The sequence below is a fragment of the Meriones unguiculatus genome, chromosome 14 (genome assembly GCF_030254825.1).
Source record: "Meriones unguiculatus strain TT.TT164.6M chromosome 14, Bangor_MerUng_6.1, whole genome shotgun sequence".
NCBI classification, from domain to species: Eukaryota; Metazoa; Chordata; class Mammalia; order Rodentia; family Muridae; genus Meriones; species Meriones unguiculatus.
The window spans coordinates 43,688,136-43,709,940 of record NC_083361.1 but is presented as its reverse complement, the minus strand read 5'-3'; the positions used below and the strand labels follow the sequence as shown (position 1 = coordinate 43,709,940).

Below are 21,805 nucleotides of genomic sequence, written 5' to 3'. Positions count from 1 at the left end.
ACAACTGAGCAAATGTGCTAGAAGTAAAAAAAAGCAATGGTTTGTGTTACTTTTCATTTCCTTAGCACCTTAAGAAAAATATCTGCTATTTATAGGAGTAAAAATATTTCAAAACACATTGATGTTAGGTCTCAGCTCTTTTTTTTTAAGGTCTCAACTATTTTTTTTAAGGTCTCAACTCTTTTTTTTAAAATTTTTTATTAATTACAATTTATTCATTTTGTATCCCCCCATAAGCCCCTCTCTCCTCCCCTCCCAATCCCACCCTTCTTCCCCTTTCTGCATGCATGCCCCTCCCCAAATCCACTGATAGGGGAGGTTCTCCTCTCCTTCTTTCTGATTTTAGTCTATCAGTTCTCATCAAAAGTGGCTGCATTGTCCTCTTCTGTGGCCTGGTAAGGCAAGGTCTCAACTCTTAATTCTTAAAAATAAAAGCAAAATGTTCTTAATTCTTAGTATGCTACTTAAGAACAGCCATGGAATCATGAGATGGAGGACGATCAGGATTTGCTGTCTCCATTTAATCTAATATTATATTTTATCAACTGAAGCCATTATAGCTGGATCTTGAGGAAGCGCTATCTCTAATTTTCTGAGAAAGTGACAGATTGCTTTCCAAAGTAGTTGTACAAGTTTACATTCCCACCAGCAAGGTAGGAGGGTCCCCCTTTCTCCACGACCTCTTCAGCATGTGTTGTCACTTGAGTTTTGATCTTAGCCATTCTGTTAGATGTAAGGTGAAATCTCAGGGTTGTTTTGATTTGAATTTTCCTGATGATTAAGGTCATTGAGCATTTCTTTATTGAGCATTTGTTTCTCTGCCTTTTGATATTCCTATATTGAGAATTCTCTTTTTAGCTCTGCACACCACTTTTTTTTAAATTGGATTACTTGGTTTGTTGCTGTTTAACTTCTTGAGTTCTTTATATATTCTGGATGTTAGCCCTCTGTCAGATATAGGGTTGGCAGAGACCAATGCTCCAACCAAGGACCAATCATGAAGAGGACCTAGAACCCCTGCTCAGATGTAGGGCATAGGCAGCTCAGTCTCCAAGTAGGTTCCCTTATAAGGATAACAGGGACTGTTTCTGACATGAACTCAGTGGCTGGCTCTTTGAACTCCCCTCCCCCCGAGGGGGGTGCAGCTTTGCCAGGCCACAGAGGAAGACAATGCAAACAGTTCTGATAAGATCTGATAGGCTAGGGTCAGACAGAAGGGGTGGAGGACCTCCCCTATCAGTGGACTGGGGGAGGAGTACATGGGGAGAAGAAGGAGGGAGGATGGGATTGGAAGGAAACAAGGGAGGGGGCTACACTGGGATACAAAGTGAATAAATTGTAATTAATAATAAATAAATAAAAATTTAAAAAATGAATAAATATGCCTGAAATCAGCTTCAGGGTTTCTCAAAATGTTTAACACAAAATATTGACAACAGAAATTCTAGTAAATACACTCTAGGCATCTTCCCACAGATGTGCTAATGTATATAACTGGATCCTGGGCATGTTACAGGCTGATCCAGGGATGTTTGTCCATATTGAAATTGGAAAATCTTTGCTACATCCTATATTGATAAGAAGTCCATAAAATAAAACTATTTACAAAAGGTATCTGAGGAGCATCACAGTGAAGACTCAGATGTAGGTTTGCCTTCCCACATCCTCTCCTGTGCTAGTCAGTGTAAACTGTGAGCAGCACCAATCCAGCCGCAACCATCATGACTTACACATGTGAAAAATTGCGTGTATTTTCCCCTTTCTTTCTAGAGCTCCAGGGATAACACCCAAGATCATCTTTTCCTCCAGTACCTCACTTGCTACCTTCTATGAGTTTTCATTATCTGATCATACATAGCTACTCACGTTAACTGCTAATTCATCTTCATATATGTTAGATAAAAAAAACCTCATTTTTCATCTTTGACTGATAACTTATTCTTTCTTCAGTATTCCAATCAACTATATCCATCTCTATATCAATCAACTATCCATCCATCCATGCATCCATGCATCCATCCATCCATCCATCCATCCATCCATCCATCACTTTAATAAATAGAAACTTACTGAAAATTAAGGATGTGAGGTTTCCTAAATCATTATTTTAGGTTTTTAAAACTCAGAAATAATGTAACATCTAGGACATGTGTCTAAATATCCAAATAGTGAATATAGAAATTTATATTGCAACACAATTTGGAAAAAAATAGAAGGCTCATTAAGGATTGCAAGTCTGAATGTTGGATATAATATAGCTATGAGCACAGAACAAAGAAACAGAAAGTGGTTCTTGTGTTTTTAGTTTAATCATTTAAATTAAATTCTCTTTTCTGTCAGGTTACACATCCAATAAAACAAACCAGAGTGGCTCTTGACTCTCCATCTGCATTTATAATGATGTTGAAAGTATTTTCAAATTGCTATACTGAAATGGCTGCCACACTTTTATTATGCTTAACATAACTTAGGATGTTTTGGGTTTAGACAGCTACACATGAGAATAGCTCCCACAGATCCAAAATTCCTCCCACACTTATTTGGCTTATTGGAAAAATTCAGAAATGCAGCATTCTCAAATGTGACTTGAGGAAAGAAGCCCTGAATCCTCAGCGCCTAGGCTCTGTGTTTGCATGAGTAGCTAACACTCAGAATCTCAAGAAAGTTTAGCAACTATTAAGTAGAAGCTTATTGAAGCCTCGTAGTCCTCAGTCACAGTCCCACAGGTATGTATATATACGCACATTCATGTATATATGAATGCATACATTAAATTATCCTACACTAAGTGACAGATTCTGGAAATAGATGTCCCATCATCAAATTCATATAAAAGCTGCCACCACTACTACAGGAGCTTATATAGAAATTACCATCTTAATATGAAACTGTAATTGTAGAAAAAAAGATAGCTTGTTATTGGTTAATATGCCACAGGAACTATGACTTTCCTAAACCAATGCTTTTAAAATTATATTCCATGGGTCACCTGTCTATAGGATAGTCTGTTTTGAGGTAATAGTCATCAGTCACATGTTAAAAAGTATACAAAATCCCTTAGCTCTATTCATTTACAAAACTCCAAGTAGTTGTTCAAAATGTGAATAATGTTCCCAGATAATTTTGTGATTATTTCTATTTGAAAACACTTTTAGTGAAATTTATCTGAAGCATAAAATTACCTCGAGTATTTGAAATAAACGCATCAGTTTTACAGATTCCACCCACGGGAATGCTGAGCTAACTTTTCTAGAAAGACCTCTGCAACCAGATTTTGATAGTGTTTTCTAGGTAGTATTATTCTGAAGTGTTCTCTAGGTGATATTATTCTGAAGTCACAGATTGGAAGTCCTGATTTAAAATTTAAAAACTGATATTCATCCTGTGACACCAATCCTCTTCCTTAAACATGAGTAATTTATCTAGTTTATATTATTATTTGGGTCTGTAGCTCTTCTTGAGCATTCTCTGCACTGGGAATTATAGCTTCTGGAAGGGTGAAACACCAAAACCAATGTCTACTGAAGTAAGAGTAGAGACAATGGTTTCATTGTTGCAATGAAGATAGAACCAGGAAAGGATAAGTTTATAGGAATTATCCAAAGAAAGGTGTTCATAAAGGAGAGTAATAATGGAAGGAGAGGGAGAAAATAATAAATATACACACACACACAGAGAGGGGAGGGTTTGACAGGTCCTGTATTTTGTAAAATGGTGAGCCAAAATGATGCTTAATATCAATGAATAGAACAGACTTTTCAATCCGTTGGTAAAAAAGGTAGATACCCTCTTATAAAGTAACACTTGTCTTTGTTTGTCAGTTGACAAACATTTGAAAACATGGCACAATTCAATCTAAATTTTCTAATGAGGGAATCCAAGTTCTTTCTTTGTGGTTTGGGATTAACCTATGTGTGAGTACCTCACCGCTTTCTATATTCTATTCTGTATTAATACTGCACTTGTATATCTTCTTTTTGTGAAAATTTGCTCCCATTGGCAAAAATCTATCCATATTTGAAGCCACTGCAAAGGCATTCCTTCCTACCTATAGATTTCTGGACTCTGTGGAAGTCAACTGCAGAGTATTAATTACTACTCCTTGTTAACTTTATATTTTAAGTTATATGATTTAGATATATGGTTCTATATACAAGGAATCAGTGGCAAGCATATTGAGAAATGATTTTGATTTCAAACTCATGTTGGGAGCTAGCAGAAAAAAGTAAATACTGATTAACTTGTTTTTCCCTTCTTTATTTCCTTTAGAGTTGACTAATTTCCTTCACCATGGGCATCTCAGTATATAATTTCTATTTGGACTAGAGCCTATATCTAAATCTTGTTAACAAAAATCTCTGTTGCAGTTTGTTAAATTTGCCCTGACAGATCTAAAACCTTCATTCTGACAGAATTCAAGGAATGATATTTTATTTTTTTATTGCAGGGACCCCTGCAGTTCAGCTTCCTATCATATGAAGGTTGAGAATCTCCCTTTGTCCAGTATGCTGTCCTATAATGGCACATTTGTTTTTGTTAGGTGGAAAAACTAACTATACTATAGAATCTTTTTTGTTTGTTTGTTTCCACCTTAACCCCTTGACTGCTGTCTGTCTCATGGTTGTAGGAATGAATGTGATGGTAGTGCTAAGCCTTCGGTTGGACAGCAGAATCTGGCTATCCAACCTAGAAAAACATTTACCTGATGCTGTCTAGGCAACATCTGTGTCATCACATGGAAAGTTATCATGCTTAGAAAGTAGACATCCCCCACACACAGAGAACATTTCATGATGGCATGAGCTATCATTGCCAAAGGTTGTGTCCTTCTTTGCAAACCACTTTAGGTTATTCTTACATCTTGAGGACCACACACAGAGATTCTTCTCATCTCTTCCTTTGTTGCCTGAACTTGAGAGCTCTCATGGTTTCCTGGAGAACTTTGTTGTGGCTGGAGAGAAATACAAAGAAGAAAGAAAAAAAAACATTAAAATAAGAGAAATAGGTTTTTATACACAGACACAGATTTATGTGGTTATATAACATAAAATACAATGTCAACATTTCACTCTAAAAAGAAAATAGACATTATATATAAGACATCTTTAAAATGTGCCTTAAAATTCTTACCTTTGGAATTAGGAAAATTAATTCATGTTAAATTTTTGCATTAGTGAAACTTAATGGAAGTTTTTCTATTGGGTATGCATATTTCTTAAATAATAAGTTCTTTTTTTTTCAGGAAAAAAGAATCTTCAAAAGACAAGAATCTTGCCCTTCCTCTTTATATTAATCTCCAGTTTGTTTGAGCTATAATAAGTACATGCTTCATTTTCTCAACTAGACAGAAAATACTTTGCAACATTACAGACTATAACTACAGGGTTGTGGGCATTCTATTCCTTTACAAAGCAAGCTGTTTTGGCACCAAAATATCATTAAAACATTCTAGGCCTACATTAGATTGTACAGAGGTTAGAAACTTCCAAAGCTAGGCCTAGGTTAACAGTACGCCTCTGAGATGACAATTAATCAGGTATTTGGTTACCACCCTGCCATGGGCATTGTTATGAATGGTGAATTATCTTCCGTAACCATGTGATAAAGAATGTTCCCCAGTTTCCCTGATTGTCTAATGAAGATGCTGAAGCTGATGACTGGTCAGAAAAGAAGTAGGTATAGTTTAGGTTTCCTGACTTGAGATAGAGAGAACAGGATAGAAATGGGAGAGGAGAAGCAGAAGAGGTAGCAAGAGGAGAGAAAACAGGAGAGAAAGGAGTCCTCAGGCAGTGAGATGAATGATGAGCAGCGTATGTGAATGTGGCCATGAGGAGAGGCTGGTGGAATAGAAGCTGCCTGGGAGTCAACAGATTGGCAAGTGGTTGGCTTTTATGTGGGTTTTAGAGATACTCGGAGTAGAATAGTCAGAATCTGCCCAGCATAGTGCTTAGAGCTAAAAAAAAAAAAAAAAAAAAAAAAAAAAAAAGTTCTTTTTGCAATTGTCCACTGGGAAGTGTAGGTATGCGTTTCTTTGGCTGAACTCGTTTTAATATAATAATATAATTATGCTCTCATCAATTCAGAATAGACTTTGTAGAAGAGATAAATATAAATTCATTAATGCTGTTTCCTGAGTCTGAAGTTTTGACTACAATGGGACATGTTTGAAGGGTCTAACTATTGGGGTCTAAAAAGCTCAAGAGTGAAATGGAATCTAGTTAGAGTACAAGAAACCCAGCCGGGATCTTCAGCTATTCTACATGGTCCTCACATAGCTTTCCACAAGTAGCTGCACTCCTTACTAAGAAGGCATTCTCACAAAAATTATTGAAAAATCCTTACTATATATATTAGAATGTATATTTCAAGTGAAGCTAATCAGGCTTATGGAGTATTAAGAAATCCACAGAAAACAAAGCTCTCTAGTTCATTTCACAGTTTCCATATTAATCCAACAAGATCCTGGGCTTTGGCTAAACACAGTAATTAAGTGAGGAATTTCTCTTGACATATAAGTCTAACTTTATTGTTATCTAGAAGGAATTGAAACGTGTCTTATTATTCTGGCATTACCTTGTTTAGAAGACATAAATATACATCTCTTATTGTGTATTTTCTAAGGAACAGAAAATATAAAAGATATGAATGATATCCCTGTGCTTGTTTTGACCTCACATATTTGAAAATGGGAGTGACCCAGAGAATATTTGCATAGCCCCTGTACAAGGATGACAGAAAAATTCATGAGGCCTTTCATATTTTTTTAAAACCTTTCTTTCAACATCATTGAGGATAAATTAAAAGAAGTTTTTGAAGATGCCATGGATATCAGATTGGTCAGCCAGGTTGGGAAGAATGAGGGGGTTGCATATATTGAATTTAAGACAAAAGTTGATGCAGGAAAAACTTTGAAGAAAATCAGGGGAAAGAAATTGGTGGGTAATTTGTTTCACTCTACTAAATTGCAGATACAGAACAAAGGGAAGAGAGAGATGGAAAGACTAGTTCTTGGAGTGGTGAATCAAAAACTTTGATTTTGTGTAACCTTTCCTACAGTGCAACAGAAGAAAATCTTCAGGAAATATATGAGTAAACAACTTTTATCAAAGTACCCCACAACCAAAATGACAAATCTGTAAAGTATGCTTTTATAGAATTTGCCTCCTTTGAAGATGCTAAAGAAGCCATAAACCCCTGTATTAAAATGGAATTCAAGGGCAAGAAGTCAACCATCTAAATCTCTGTTTGTCAAAGATCTGTCAGAGGATCTGTCACACCAACAATTTGAGGGTTCTTTTTACTGATTTGGGAAATGGTTCCCCCAAGGAGTTTGGCTTTGTAGACTTTTATAGCAAGAAAGACACCAAAGTTGCCACTGAGGCCATGGAAGATGGAGAAATTATTGTGCCAGGAACCATGGAGCTGGCTTGGCTTAGCTGTCTTGAGAGGCATGTGCCATAGATTTTTTTAGGTTAGAGTCCATGGCTTCTGGGACACAATGTGCCTTCCAGTTCCTGAGAGATTATTGCACTCCTTCATGCAGTGAAGTCTCCCAGCCTCTTTGTGCTTCTCTGTATGTTCCTTTGGAAGCCAAGGAAGCATGGAAGCTTGGTAGGACAATTGCTCCTAGACATTTATCTGTGTACCCTGTATACGTTGCAAACATCATTATATCCTGGCAGTTTAAATGTATTGATTTTGACAACTGGCATCATATTCTGTTTCTGAAAATGGTATAAGAAGTTGTTTGCTCTCAAGAAAATTCTCCTCCAGCCTGGCCTGATTTAATTCCTCAAAGCCATATCAAGTGACTTTGGTCCAGTAAGTAAGTGCAGGCACTTACACTGATGAAAACAAAGTTATCTTGGACTGGGCCAAACCTAAAGGTGAAGGTGGCTTTGGTGGCCTAGTTGGAGGCAGAAGAGCTGTAGAAGCCAAGGGAGGGGTCAAAGGAAGAAGAGGCAGATTAGGTTTCAGAGTCCACCAGGCTTTGGAGGTCTAGGAGGATTTCTAACTGGTAGAGGATGAGGAGGAGACTCCAAGACACAAAGAAAGAAGATTGAATAGTTTCTTCTGTATGGAAGAAACTTTTGCTCTTCATTTGAAAGCAAGTACTTTGTGTTTTTCTTTACTTGGTTACCTATTCAGTGACTGAACCTTGTGAGGACATTTCAATACAGGAAACAGCCATGTGGTATACAAGGAATCCATATAGATAACATTTCAAAAAAGATACCATGTTTTTTTTTTTAATTTTTTATTTTTATTGTTAGTTACATTTTATTAACTCTGTATCCCAGCTGTATCCTACTCCCTCATTCCCTCCCAATCCCACCCTCCCTCCCTCATCTCCTCCCTGCCCCTTTCCAAGTCCACTGATAGGGGAGGACCTCCTCCCCTTTCATCTGACCCTGTTTTATCATGTATCTTCAGGACTGGCTGCAAAGTCCTGCTCTCTGGCCTACCAGGGCTGCTCCTCCCTTGGGGGTTGGGGAGGTAAAGGAGTCAGCCATTGAGTTCATGTCAGAAAAGTTGGTTTTGACTGGTTATTCATATGAACTTTTAAAAGATGAGTGATGGAGCTAATCCTTATCTGTATATTTTAAAATTATATTGTTTCATCCCATGTACAAAATAATTTTTTTCCTACAAATATTGCTTTCCTTTTCCATTTGCATTGGGTGCTGTAAAGAAATCTTTTATAATTTGTGTCTGTGTGTGTTTTTGTTTCTTTAGTGACTTTAGGACAAATTAAAAGTCCTAAACTCTGGGGGAAATGACACTCATACTCTTTATTATATTACTATTATTATTATTATTATTATTAGCTACGCTTTAAAGACAGCAGATAACAAATGAACCTAACCTCTATTCGGAGTTAAGTTCCTTTGGGGATGTGACCAGGAGAGGGATGCTGTTTTTATTATCATGATATCCACAGTCAGTTATCAGTAATTTGCTATAATACAAAGCGTGTTTGCCTGTGCATACGTGTACAACTGGTGCGTGCAGAGGGAGAAAAAGTGCTGAATCCCCTGGAAACAGCAGTCTTACTGCACTTTTGTATTTTGTGTTTCCTAAATTAGGTTTCAGCTGAACAATCAGATAACTGAATAACTTTGTAATTTTATTTCAACATATAACATGAGTAACTGTCTAAAGGCAAGAACTATTATTCCTTCCCAATATCTTTCATAGTTTGTCACATGCAACGAGATCTCATATGTCTACATTTATTGTGCCCAGGGTGTTTTTTGCTGTTTGTTGTTCACAGGTCTGATATAGAATGCTATTCTCCATATGTTTCATATATGAAATTTACAGGTTAAAATCCATAAAGGGCTGGAGAGACGGCTCAGGTGGTAAAAGCACTTGCTGCTACTGCAGAGGACCCAAGTTCAATTCCTTGTTGCACCCGTGTGTTGGCACACAACCATCTATAACTCCATTTCCAGAGGATTCCACAGTCACGCACGGTGCACATAGATACACACCAGTGAAACATTCATCCATAAAATAAACTAAAACTTAAAAAATATAAAATCCTTACAACATATTTGGAAAAATGTCCCTTATGGTTGAAGGTTCCTGTAGCTTCAATTTGGTTTATATGTTTTATTTTCATAAATCTCAACTCACTTAGAGCCAGACTGCATTAGAATCACATTTTATTGTTGTTTATACATCAGACTGCAGTCTCCAGAGGAAAGTATATTCAACATTGAATCTTTGGAAGCTAGTGTGTATTTTGCAATCAACTAATTATTGTTTCTTTCAGCTTTTTATCATTTACACTTAAAACATAGACAAAATAAAACTAAAGATAAGTGCTAAGTAATAAAGCAACTAGACATACATATGGCTGAAGAAATGATTGCAAAATGGATCAAAGGAATTCAATGGCAAATTAAATTATGTCCAGCAGCTATATAACTGAACACACATTTGCATACATTCTATGTATTGCAATAAGATTACAATTGAAACAGAGAACAAATTAACTCTGTTTTATCCCTTGAAGCACCATTTGGTTCTCAAGAAATACTCTTTATTTCTTCTCCTTTTCTACTAAACCATTAATTGTTACCTTCTTTTCAGTAATGGTGGGGAATAGTACGGAGTGGCATATTCTCTGAGCAACCTAAGATAGAGGCATACAACCAGGTAGTTTGTTTATTTATTTATTGTTTTTTAAATTATTATTTATTGCAATTTATTTAATTTATATCCCAGCTGCAGCCCCCTCCCTCAACTCCACCCAATCTCATCCTACCTCCCTCTTCTCCTCCTATGCTCCTTCCCCAGTCCATTTATAGGGGATTATTTCTTCCCCTTCCATCTGACTCTAGCCAATCAGGTTTCATCAGGACTGGGTACATTGTCTTTTTCTGTGGCCTGGTAAGGCTGCTTCCCCTTCAAGGGGAAGTGATCAAAGAGCCAGCCATAGAGTTCATGTCAGAGACAACCCCTGTTCCCCTTACTAGGATACCCACTTGGACACTGAGCTGCCATGAGGTACATCTGTACAGGAGTTCAAGGTTTTCTCCATGCATGGTCCTTGGTTGGAGTATCAGTCTCAGAAAAGACCCCTGTGCCCAGATTTTTTAGTTCTGTTGCTCTCCTTGTGGAGCTCCTGTCCTCTCCAGATCTTACTATTTCCCATTTCTTTCAAAAGATTCCGTGCACTCTGCCCAAAGTTTGGCTGTAAGTCTCAGCATCTGCTTTGATACCCTGCAGGGTAGGCCCTCTGTGGTAGGCTCCTGTCCTGTTTCCTGTTTTCTCCCTCTTCTGATGTCCATCCTCTTTGCCTTTCTGAATGGAGATTGAGCATCTTAGAATCCTCCTTGATTAGATTAGTTTCTTTAGATGTATAGATTTTAGTATGTTTATCCTATATTATATGTTTAATATCCACTTATGAGTGAGTGTATACTCTGTGTCTTTCTGCTTCTAGGATACCTCACTCAGGATGATCTTTTCCAGTTCCTACCATTTACCTGCAAATTTCATGATTTCTTTGTTTTTTATTGATGAGTAATATTCCATTGTGTACATGTACCACAATTTCTGTATCCATTCCTCAACCGAGGGACATCTGGCTTGTCTCCAGATTCTGGCTATTGCGAATAAAGCTGCTACAAACATGGTTGAGCAAATGTCCTTGTTGTGTTCTTGAGCATATTTAGGATATATACCTAGGAGTGGTATAGCTGGATCTTGAGCTATTTGGAAGCAATATTCCTAATTGTCTGAAAAAACGCCAGACTGATTTTCCAAAGTGGTTGTACAAGTTTACATTCCCACTAACATTTGAGGAGGTTTCCTCTTTCTCCACAACGTCTCCAGCATGTGTTGTCACTTGAGTTTTTGATCTTAGCCATTCTGATGGGTGTAAGGTGAAATCTCAGGGCTGTCTTGATTTGCCTCTCCCTGATGGCTAAGGACTTTGAACATTTCTTTAAGTGTTTCTCTGTCATTCTATATTCTTCTACAGAGAATTTTCTGTTTAGCTCTGTACTCCATTTTTTTAAATTGGATTATTTGATTTGTTGCTTTTTAACTTTTTAGTTCTTTATATATTCTGCACATTAGCCCTCTGTCAGATATAGGGTTGGTGAAGATTCCTTCCCAGTCTGTAGCCTGGCGTTTTGTTCTGATGACAGTGTCCTTTGCTTTACAGAAGATTTTCAATTTCATGAGGTCCCATTTATTGATTGTTGATCTTAGAGACAACAGGAAGTTGTCTCCTGTGCCAATGAGTTCAAGGCTCTTTCACACCTTTTCTTCTAACCATTTGGTATGTTTGGTTTTAAGTTGAGGTCTTTGATCCAGTTGGACTTTAGTTTGTGCAGGGTGATAAATAATGCTATATTTGCATTTCTCTGCATGTAGACATCCAGTTAGACCAACATCATTTTTTGAAGTTGTTGTCTTTTTTCCATTGTATGGTTTTGGCATCTTTGTCAAAAAACAAGATTCTGTAGGTGTGTGGGTTTATTTCTGGATCTTCTATTCAAATTGATTGATCTAACATTTCGTTTCTATGCCAGTACTATGTGGATTTTGTTAGTATTGTCATGTAGTACCTCTTGAGATCAGGGGTGGAGATACTTCCAGTTTATCTGTTGTTGTACAGGATTGTTTTAGCAATTCTAGTTTTTTTATTTTTCCATATGAAATTGAGCATTGTTCTTTCAAGATTCGTAATGAATTGTGTTGGTATTTTGATGAGAACTGCGTTGAATCTGTAGATTGCTTTTGGCAGAATGGCCATTTTCACTATGTTAATCCTACAGATCTCTGAGCATGGGAAATCTTTCCATCTTCTGATATCTTCTTCAATTTCTTTCTTCAGAGACTTGAAGTTTGTTTCAAACAGGTCTCTCATTTGCTTGGTTAGAGTCACACCAAGATACTTTATGTTATTAGTGGCTATTGAGAAAGGTGTTGTTTCCCTAATTTTTTTCTCAACCCTTTTGTGTTTCATATACAGGAGGGCTACTGGTTTTTATTGAGTTAATTTTGTATCCAGCCACTTTGTTGAAGGTGTTTATCAGCTGAAGGTGTTCTCTTGTAGAAATTTGAGGTCATTCATGTATACTATTATATTGTCTGTGAGTAGTGATACTTTGACTTCTTCCTTCTGATTTGTATCCCCTTGATCTCCTTTAGTTGTCTCATTAGTCTAACTAGGACTTCAAGTACTGTGTTGAAGAGATACAGAGAGTGTGGCCAACCTTGCTTTGTCCTTGATTTCAGTGGGACTGATTTAAGTTTCTCTCCATTTAGTTTAATGTTGTCTATAGGCTTGCTTATATTGTCTTTACAATGTGGTCTTCATATATTATAAAGACTATATATATTTATTATATATATTATAATATATTTAATATATTATATATTATGTATTATATAAATATATTAAATATATTATATATTATTATATATAATATATACTAAATATTATAATATATATTATAAAGACTATGTTTAGATTTGTGCCTTTTATCCCTGATCTCTCCAAGACTTTAAACATGAGTGGGTGTTGGATTTTGTCAAATACTTTTGGCATCTAAGGAGATGATCACGTGGTTTTTCTACTTCAGTTTGTTTATACTGTTTATTACATTGGTGGATTTCCATATATTGAACCACCCCTGCATGCCTGGGATGAAGCCTATTTGGTCATGGTGGCTATCTTTTATGTGTTCTTGGATTCGGTTTGCAAGTATTTTATTGAGTATTTTTGCATCAATGTTCATAAGAAAGATAGGTCTGAAGTTTTCTTTTTTGTTGGTGTTGTTGTATATTAATATTTATTATTCATTTATCTTTTAGTTAACCATTGGTTATTCCCTAAACCAGCTGTATACACAAATCACCACACAGAGACTGGGATTTATTTCATTAAACTAGAACACAATACTGGCTAATAATTACTTCATCCTAAACCTCCAAGCCCATATAATTTCTTACCATTTAGATTTCACCCATTATATTTGCTTTTAGTCATATCTTAGGTCCGGTTCATCTCTCCATGTCGTTCCAAGACCTCTCCTGTGGATTCTCCTGTCTGTGTGATTTAGTTATCAAGGTGACTATAACCTCATAGAAGGAATTTGGTAATGTTCTTTCTCTTTCTCTTTTGTGGAAGAGTTTGAAGAGAATTGGAGTTAGCACTTCTTTGAAGGTCTGGTAGAATTCTGCACTGAAACCATCTGGCACTTGGCATTTTTTGGTAGCGAAAGTTTTGATGACTGCTTCTGTTTACTTGGGGGATATAAGACTATTCAATCTATTTACCTGATCTTGATTTAATTTTGGTAAATGGAATCTATCAAGAAAATTGTCCATTTCATTTAGATTTTCAAATTCTGTGGTGTATCAGCTTTTGTAGTAAGTCCTAATGATTGTTTGGATTTCCTTAGTGGCTGTAGTTATGTCCACCTTTTCATTTCTGATTTGCTGATTTGGATAGTTTCTCTCTGCCTTTTAGTTAGTTTGATTAAGGGTTTGTCTATCTTGTTGATTTTCTCAACGAACCAGCTCTTGGTTTCATTGATTCTTTGAATTGCTTGTTTCTAATTCATTGATTTTAGCCCCGAATTTGATTATTTCCAGCCATGTACTCCTCTTGGATGTCTGCTTCTTTTTTAATTAGGGCTTTTAAGTGTGTTGTTGAGTTGCTTGTATGAGATGTCTCAAACTTCTTTCTGCAGGCACTTTGTGTTTTGAACTTTCATCTTAGCACTGCTTTCATTGTGTTCCATTAGTTTGGGTAAATTGTGTCTTCATTTTCTTTGAATTGTAGGATGTCTATGCTTTCTATTTTTATTTCTTACTTGAGCCAGCTTTTGTTGAATAGAGTTGTTTAGCTTCTGTGTGTATGTAGGCTTTTTGTTATTTCTGTTTTTGTTGAGGTCTAGTTTTAAGCCATGATGGTCTGATAGGATACAAGGGATTATTTTGATCTTCTTGTGTCTGTTGACTGTTTGTTCAATTTTTGAGAAGTGTCTGTGAGGTACTGAAAAGAAGGTATACTCTCTTTAGTTTGGGTGAAATATTCTGTAGACATCTATTAGGTCCATTTGATTTACAACCCCTGTAAGTGTTATTATTTCCCTATTTAGCTTCTATCTAGAAGATCTGTCCATTGGTAAGAGTAGAGTGTTGATGTCTCCCACCAGTAAGGTGCTGAGATCAATGTGTGATTTAATCTTTAATAATGTTTCATTTGCAAATTCAGGTGCTCTTGTGTTTGGAGCATAGATGTTCAGGATTGTGATGTCCTCCTGATGGATTTTTTCTTTTATGAGAATGAAGTGCCCCTTCTCATCTTTTTTGATTAATTTTAGTTGAAGGTCTATTTTACTAGATAGTCAGATAGCTAATCCAGGTTGTTTTCTGCATCTGTTTGCTTGAAAAATATATTTCCAGCACTTTACTCTGAGTTAGTGTTTATCTTTGTTGCAGAGGTTTGTTTCTTGGATTCAACAGAATGTTGGATAATGTTTCTGCAAGCATTCTGTTAGTCTGTGTCTTTTTATTGGAGAGTTGAATCCGTTCATGTTGATAGATAATAGTTAGCAATAAGCGTTAGTTCCTTTTATTGTGGAGTCGGTAGTGATAGTGTGTTTGTGTGCTTGTTTTCTTTTATATTTTTTTTTGTGAAGTTATCTACATCCTGCGTTTTCTTGGCTGTAGTTGTTTTCATTGGATTGGAGTTTTCCTTCTAGTATCTTCTGTAGGGCTGGGTTGCTGTGTAGGTATTGCTTAAGCTTAATTTTGTCATGAAACATTTTGGCTTTCCCATCTATGTTGACTGAAAATTTTGCTGGCTATAGTAGCCTGGGTTGGCATCTGTAGCCTCTTAGAGTCTGTATGACATCTTTCCAGGCCCTTCTGGCTTTTATAGTTTTTGTTGAGAACTCTGGTGTGATTCTGATAGGTCTTCTGTCATATGTCACTTTGCCTTTATCCCTTGCTGGTTTTAATATTTTTTCTTTGTTCTGTAGGTTTAATATTTTTACTATGATGTGTCATGAGGATTTTCTTTTCTGGTTTAATCTATTTGGTGTTTTGTAGTCCTCTTGTATGTTTAAGGATGTCTCTTTTTTTATGTTGGGAAAATTTTTTTCTATGATCTTTTTGAAAATATTTTCTGGACCTTGGTGCCTAGAATCTTCTTCTTTGTCTATTCCTCTTATTCTTATATTTTATCTTTTCATGTTGTCCTCGATTTCTTAGATATTTTGTGTTTAGGACTTTTCCTATTTTATTTTTTCTTTGAGAGGTGTATCAATTTCTGTACTTGTATCTTCAGTGCCTGAGATTCTCTCTTCCATCTCTTGTATTTTGTTGGAGATGAGGTATTTTCATTGTAACTTCATGACTGAACCACATGTGGCCATGTACAGAATAACCATGGCATATAGGGACTCACATAGCCTGAAGAAACAATCAGGGAGCCCGTATGGATCTGACCTAGGTCCTCTGCATAAATGTTATGGTTGTGTGTCTTGGTGTTATTGTGGACTCCTAACGGTGGGCATGGTGCCTATCTCTGATTATTTTGCCTGTATTGGAGACCCTTTTCCTTTACTGAATTGACTCATCCAACATTGTTAGGAGGGTATATGCTTTTTCTTATTATAACTTGATACAACATGTTTGGTTGCTATCCTTGTGAGACCTGCACTTTTCTGAAGAAAAACAGCAATGGATTGGATCTGAGGGAGAGGAGAGGTGTGAGGAGGACTGGGAGAATAAAAAGGTTAGGATGTAGTATATGAGATAAGAATAAATAAAATAAAATAAGATAGAATAAAGGAACAGTCTGTTAACAGTTATCCACATGTAAGCTATGGAAGGCTTTGTCCTGTTTTCTCAGCAAGAAATCCATTTTTGAAATTAATGTGTTTCATCTTCTAGAACACCTGCTTTTACCCCCCCCCCCAAGGCTTGTTCTTGCAGCCCCACAGCACATCATTTTAAATATGGTTTAAGTCAATATTTGTGATATATATATATAACTAGGGAGGTTTGTATCATACAAGAGTCTACTCTCAAAAACTGAAAATTCACAATGTGATGCAAGGTCTAAAGTACTACTTCAAGAAAGTCAATACAGAAGTGAGATTTGTACTAGGATAAACTCGACCATATGGATCATGGAGTTTTAGAACTGGTTTTTAGAAAGAATGTGGAAGAATTTAGACTTTCAGGACCAAGAATGAAGAAAGCAGCACTTACAGGGCTGGTGAGAGTGGGAAGGACAGAAAAGCTGATAGAAATTTGGGAATAAAGACTTTTCTAACAAGTTTTTAAGGGCAAAAACCAACCAAACAAACCCCAACTATTTAGGTTGTTGGTGCTAAATTCTGACTATAAGACTCTGACACACTATGTTGTCTGTTTTTTGATAACTTCCCTTGATGAAACTTCCCTACAAGGTCACATGGGAGGAAGAGGAACTCAGTTCTCATGTATACAAATGAAGAATAGGGAGAAAGGGTGTGGGAGGAAGGGTGGGACTATGACTGAGGTGTAAATGGATAAACAAAAAATGTAAATTTAATAAATTAGTAAATAAAAACAAATGAAACTTTCCAAGAACTAATAAAAATCCCTATTGTAAGTAAAAGAAAGAATCTGGATATAATCTGCTAGTGTCTTAAAAAATTTTGGTGAAGCTGAATTTAACAGTAATGAACTACTTAGTTTGCAGATAATATTCAAAACCACTGTACCACTCAAGCTCTAGCATGGCTGTTGTTAAGTTACATTTAGCCAGATTTGTGGTGAAAATTTAAAAGGAAAACATGGTAGAAAGTTTTTTTTTTAAATGTATTTTAGTAAAGAGAAGAGTACATTGAATTTAAAGTCATAAACAGCACAGGTCTTCATGAAAAGATTAGACAGAAATTGAATAGGACACAAGGTGTAACTGGGCACTACAACAGAACTGACATCTCTTTCTAATCACTTTTTTCAACTATTTATTTTTTGAGGTTATAATATATAATATATAATACATAATATAATATAATGACATTATTGCCAAGCTTCCTCTATTTTTCTCCTTGCTCATTTTTAAATTTATGGCTTCTTTATTCATTAATTAGTCCCAAAAGATAAATCTACAATACATCTCATTCACTTAGGGCTCATAGACCCTTGAGGAAGAAGGGATGGAAAGACTGTAAGCGTCAGAGGATCAGGTAGTTTTCTGTGAGACCTTGTCTCTTAAGGATGTCAGAAGCTACACTTATAAAGTCTCACCCATGTGACTGCCTAAATATGAGCTGAACAAAGACAACACCAATAAACATGCTAAAGGGAGAAGGGGAAAGTCTAGGAGTCCTCCACCCTACACAAAGGACTATAGGGATTAGCAAGACAAGAGAGGTAGACATGGTATCTTCCAGACAAAATGCTTCTCATTTGAATCATCTTAGAGCACTCTCTGCTGATTGCTGATATGCGTGACCCACCTGAGACATAGCCAGTAGAGTAGCAGAGGGAAACAGCCAGCAGAACCAGCAGAGCAGAAGTGAGCTGTATGTGGTCTTTGACCCTCGTTGTTCATCATCAGGAGGAGCCCTGTGTGTGTGTGGGGGGCTCCAAGCAATATTCAGCTTAGAGCCCTCTCTGCTGCCTCTGGATCTGCCTGACCTACCTAGGACACAGCCAGGGGGAGCTGAGCTACATGTGGGCCCAACCCAAATGGTTCACCATCCTGAGGTCTGGTGGGAATCTGAGAAACATTCATCTTAGGGTTCTTTCCGCCTCTCTTATCAGTCTGACTCACCTGGGGCACAACCCCCAGAGCCCTTAGAGCCACCAGAGGCCTCCAGGCCCCCAGAAACGTTCAGGTTCACCTAAAGCACAGCTACCAGAGCCAACACCAAGGCCAGTCAGATGGCTAAAGGCCAGTGTAAGAACACAATCACCAAGGACCAGGGCAATATTGGAACCACCAGAGTCAGGCTGTCTTACCACAGCAAGCCATGGATAATCTAGCACAGTTGAAGCACAAGAGGATGACCTTAAAACCAACCTTATGAAGATGATAGAGGCCTTCAAAGAGGAAATGAATAAATCCCTTAAAGAAATACGGGAAAACACAATTAAACAGGTGAAGGCAATGGACAACACTGTTGAAGACCTAAAAATGAAAGTAGAAATAGTAAAGAAAAAAATAAACTGAGAAAATCCTGGCAATGGAAAACTTAGGGGGAAAAGACAGGAATTACAGAAGTAAACATCACCAACAGAATACAAGAGATAGAGGAAAGAATCTCAAGGGTAGAAGAATACAATTGAAGAAACTGATACATTTGTCAAAGAAAATTTAAAATAATAAATTTCTGACACAAAACATCCAAGAATCAAGGACACTATGAAAAGTCAAAGCCTAAGAATAATAAGAATAGAAGAAAGAGAAGATTCCTGGCTCCAATGCCCAGAAAATATCTTCAATAAAATAAGAAGAAAATTTCCCCAATTTAAAGAAAGAGATGCCTATAAACATACAAGATGCCTACATAACACCAAATGTATTAGACCTGAAAAGAAAATCCTCCTGCCACATAATAGTCAAAACGCTAGATGTACAGAGCAAAGAATAAATGCTGAAAGATGCAAGGGAAAAAGGCCAAGTAACATATGAAGGTAGACCTATCAGAGTTACACCGGCCTACTCAGCAGAGACTATAAAAACCAGAAGGGCTTGGAGAGATGTTATGCAGACCTTAAGAGACCACAGATGTCAGCCCAGACTACTATACCCAGCAAAACTTTCAATCACTATAGATGGAGAAAACAAGATATTTCAAGACAAAACCCAAATTTAAACAATATCTATCCACAAATCCAGCCGTACAGAAAATATTAGAAGGAAAATTTCAACCCAAGAAGGATAACTACATCAAAAAAAAAAAAAAAACAACAACAACATAGCAAATAAACAATTCACTTTAGCAAAGAAATGAGCAAACAAACAAAACTAAGGAAAGCACACACAAACATAGAAATACTAACACCATCAACATAAAAATATCAGGAATTAACATTCATTGGTCATTAATATCTCTCAACATCAATGGACTCAATTCTCCAATAAAAAGACACAGACTGATAGGGGAGGTTCTCCTCTCCTTTCTCATCTTAGTGTATCAGTTCACATCAAAAGTGGTTGCATTGTCCTCTACTGGACTTGGGGAGTGGCATGCATGCAGAAAGGGGAGGGAGGGTGGGATCGGGAGGAGAGGAGGGAGGGGCTTATGGGGGATACAAAATGAATAAAGTGTAATTAATAAAAAAAAGACACAGACTAACAGAATGGATAGGAAATCAGGATCCATTATTCTGTTGCATACAAGAAACATACCTCAGCAACAAAGAAAGATATTACCTCAGAGTAAAGGGCTGTAAAAAGTTTTTCCAAGAAAATGTATCCAAAAAGCAAGCTGGAGTAGTCATCTTAATATCTAATATAATAGACTTTCAACCAAAATTAATGAAAAGAGATGGAGAAGGGCAATTCATATTCATCACAGGAAAAATCGACAAAGTTGACATCTCAATTCTGAACATCTATGCCCCTAATGAAAGCGCACCAAAGGCAACCTACAGATTCAATGTAATCCCCATCAAAATAGCAACACAGTTCTTTTATTTAATTTTTATTTTTTAATATTAGTTACTGTTTGTTAACTTTGTATCCCTGCTGTATCCTGCTCCCTCTTTCCCTCCCAATCCCACCCTCCCACCCTCATCTCCTCCCTGCCCCTTTCCAAGTCCACTGATAGGGGAGAACCTCCTCCCTTTCTATCTGACCCTAACTTATCAGCTATTTTCAGGACTGGCTGCAAAGTCTCCTCTGTGGCTTAGCAGGGCTGATCCTGTCAGAAACAGTCCCTGTTCCCCTTATTAGGGTACCCACTTGGATATTGAGCTACCAAGGGCTGCATTTGAGCAGAGGTTCTAGGTTGCATCCATACATGGTCCTTGTTTGGAGAAACAGTCTCATAAAAGACTCCTGTGCCCAGATATATTTGGTCCTTGTGAAACTTCTGTCCTTTCCAGGTCATATTAACTCCCCTCCCTTTTTTTTTATTCCCTGCCCTCTGCCAAAGGTTTGGTTATGAGTCTTAATATCTGCTTTGATACTCTACTAGGTAGAGTCTTTCAGAGGCCCTCTGTGGTACTCTCCTGTCTTGTTTCCTGTTTTCTCCTACTTCCAATGCCTATCCCATTTGTCTTTCTAAGTGAGGATTGATCATCGTACCCTGGGTCCTCTTTCTTGTTTATCTTCTTTAGGTGTACAGATTTCAGTATGTTTATCTTATCTTATAGGTCTATATAAGTGAGTATATACCATGTGTGTCTTTCTGCTTTTGGAATATCTCACTCAGGATGATCGTTTCTAGGTCCCACCATTTGCTTGCAAATTTCATGATTTCTTCATTTTTAATTGCTGAGTAGTATTCCATTGTGTAAAAGTACCACAGTTTCTGTATCCCTTCCTCAACTGAGGGACATCTGGGTTGTTTCCAGGTTCTGGCTATTACGAATAAAGCTGCCACAAACACGGTTGAGCAATTGGTCTTGTTGTGTACTTGAGCATCTTTTGGATATATGCCTAGGAGTGGGATAGCTGGATCATGAGGAAGCACTATTCCTAGTTATCTGAGAAAGTGCCAGATTGATTTCCAAAGTGGTTGTACAACTTTGCATTCCCACCAGCAATGGAGGAGCGTTCCCCTTTCTCCACAAACTCTCCAGCATGAGAACATAGTTCTTTACAGGCCTTGAAAGAACAAGGCTAAACTTCATATAGAAAAACAAAATAAAACAAACAAACAAACAAACAAATCAAGAATAGCTAAAATAATATCCTATATAATAAAAGAATTTCTGGAGGTATTTCTGTCCCTGACTTCAAGCTATACTACAGAGAAATAGGTTTTTTTTTTTATGTTTTGTGTTCATTTCCTTTATTTTAAGCAATATATTTTTTAAATTAAATTTTTATTTTTTATATTAGTTACAGTTTATTTACTTTGTATCCCAGCTGTAGCCCCCCTCCTCTATTCCCTCCCAATCCCATCCTTCTTCCCTTATCTCCTCCCTGCCCCTCCCTAAATCCACAGATAGGGGAGGTCCTCCTCCAATTCCATATAGCTTATCAGGTATCTTCAGGACTGGCTGCAATGTCCTCCTCTGTGGCCTTGCAAGGCTGCTCCTTTCTCAGGGGTGAGGGTTGGGAGGTCAAAGAGCCAGCCATTGAGTTCATGTCAGA

At 37.0% G+C, this 21,805-nt stretch overlaps 1 protein-coding gene and 1 non-coding gene across 3 annotated transcripts in view; one reads left to right on the top strand and one right to left on the bottom strand.

Moving 5' to 3' along the window:
- Luzp2 (leucine zipper protein 2) overlaps nucleotides 1–21,805 on the bottom strand; it is a 432,038-nt gene that overhangs the window by 13,617 nt on the left and 396,616 nt on the right. For both annotated transcript variants that reach the window (XM_060367228.1, XM_060367227.1), the window contains exon 10: nucleotides 4,859–4,951. In XM_060367228.1, coding sequence (XP_060223211.1) covers nucleotides 4,859–4,951 — 93 coding nt within the window. The remainder of the gene's footprint in view (nucleotides 1–4,858; nucleotides 4,952–21,805) is intronic.
- Nucleotides 6,657–6,763, top strand: LOC132647732 (U6 spliceosomal RNA). The gene has a single exon (XR_009586075.1). It is a non-coding gene; the product is annotated as a U6 spliceosomal RNA (small nuclear RNA).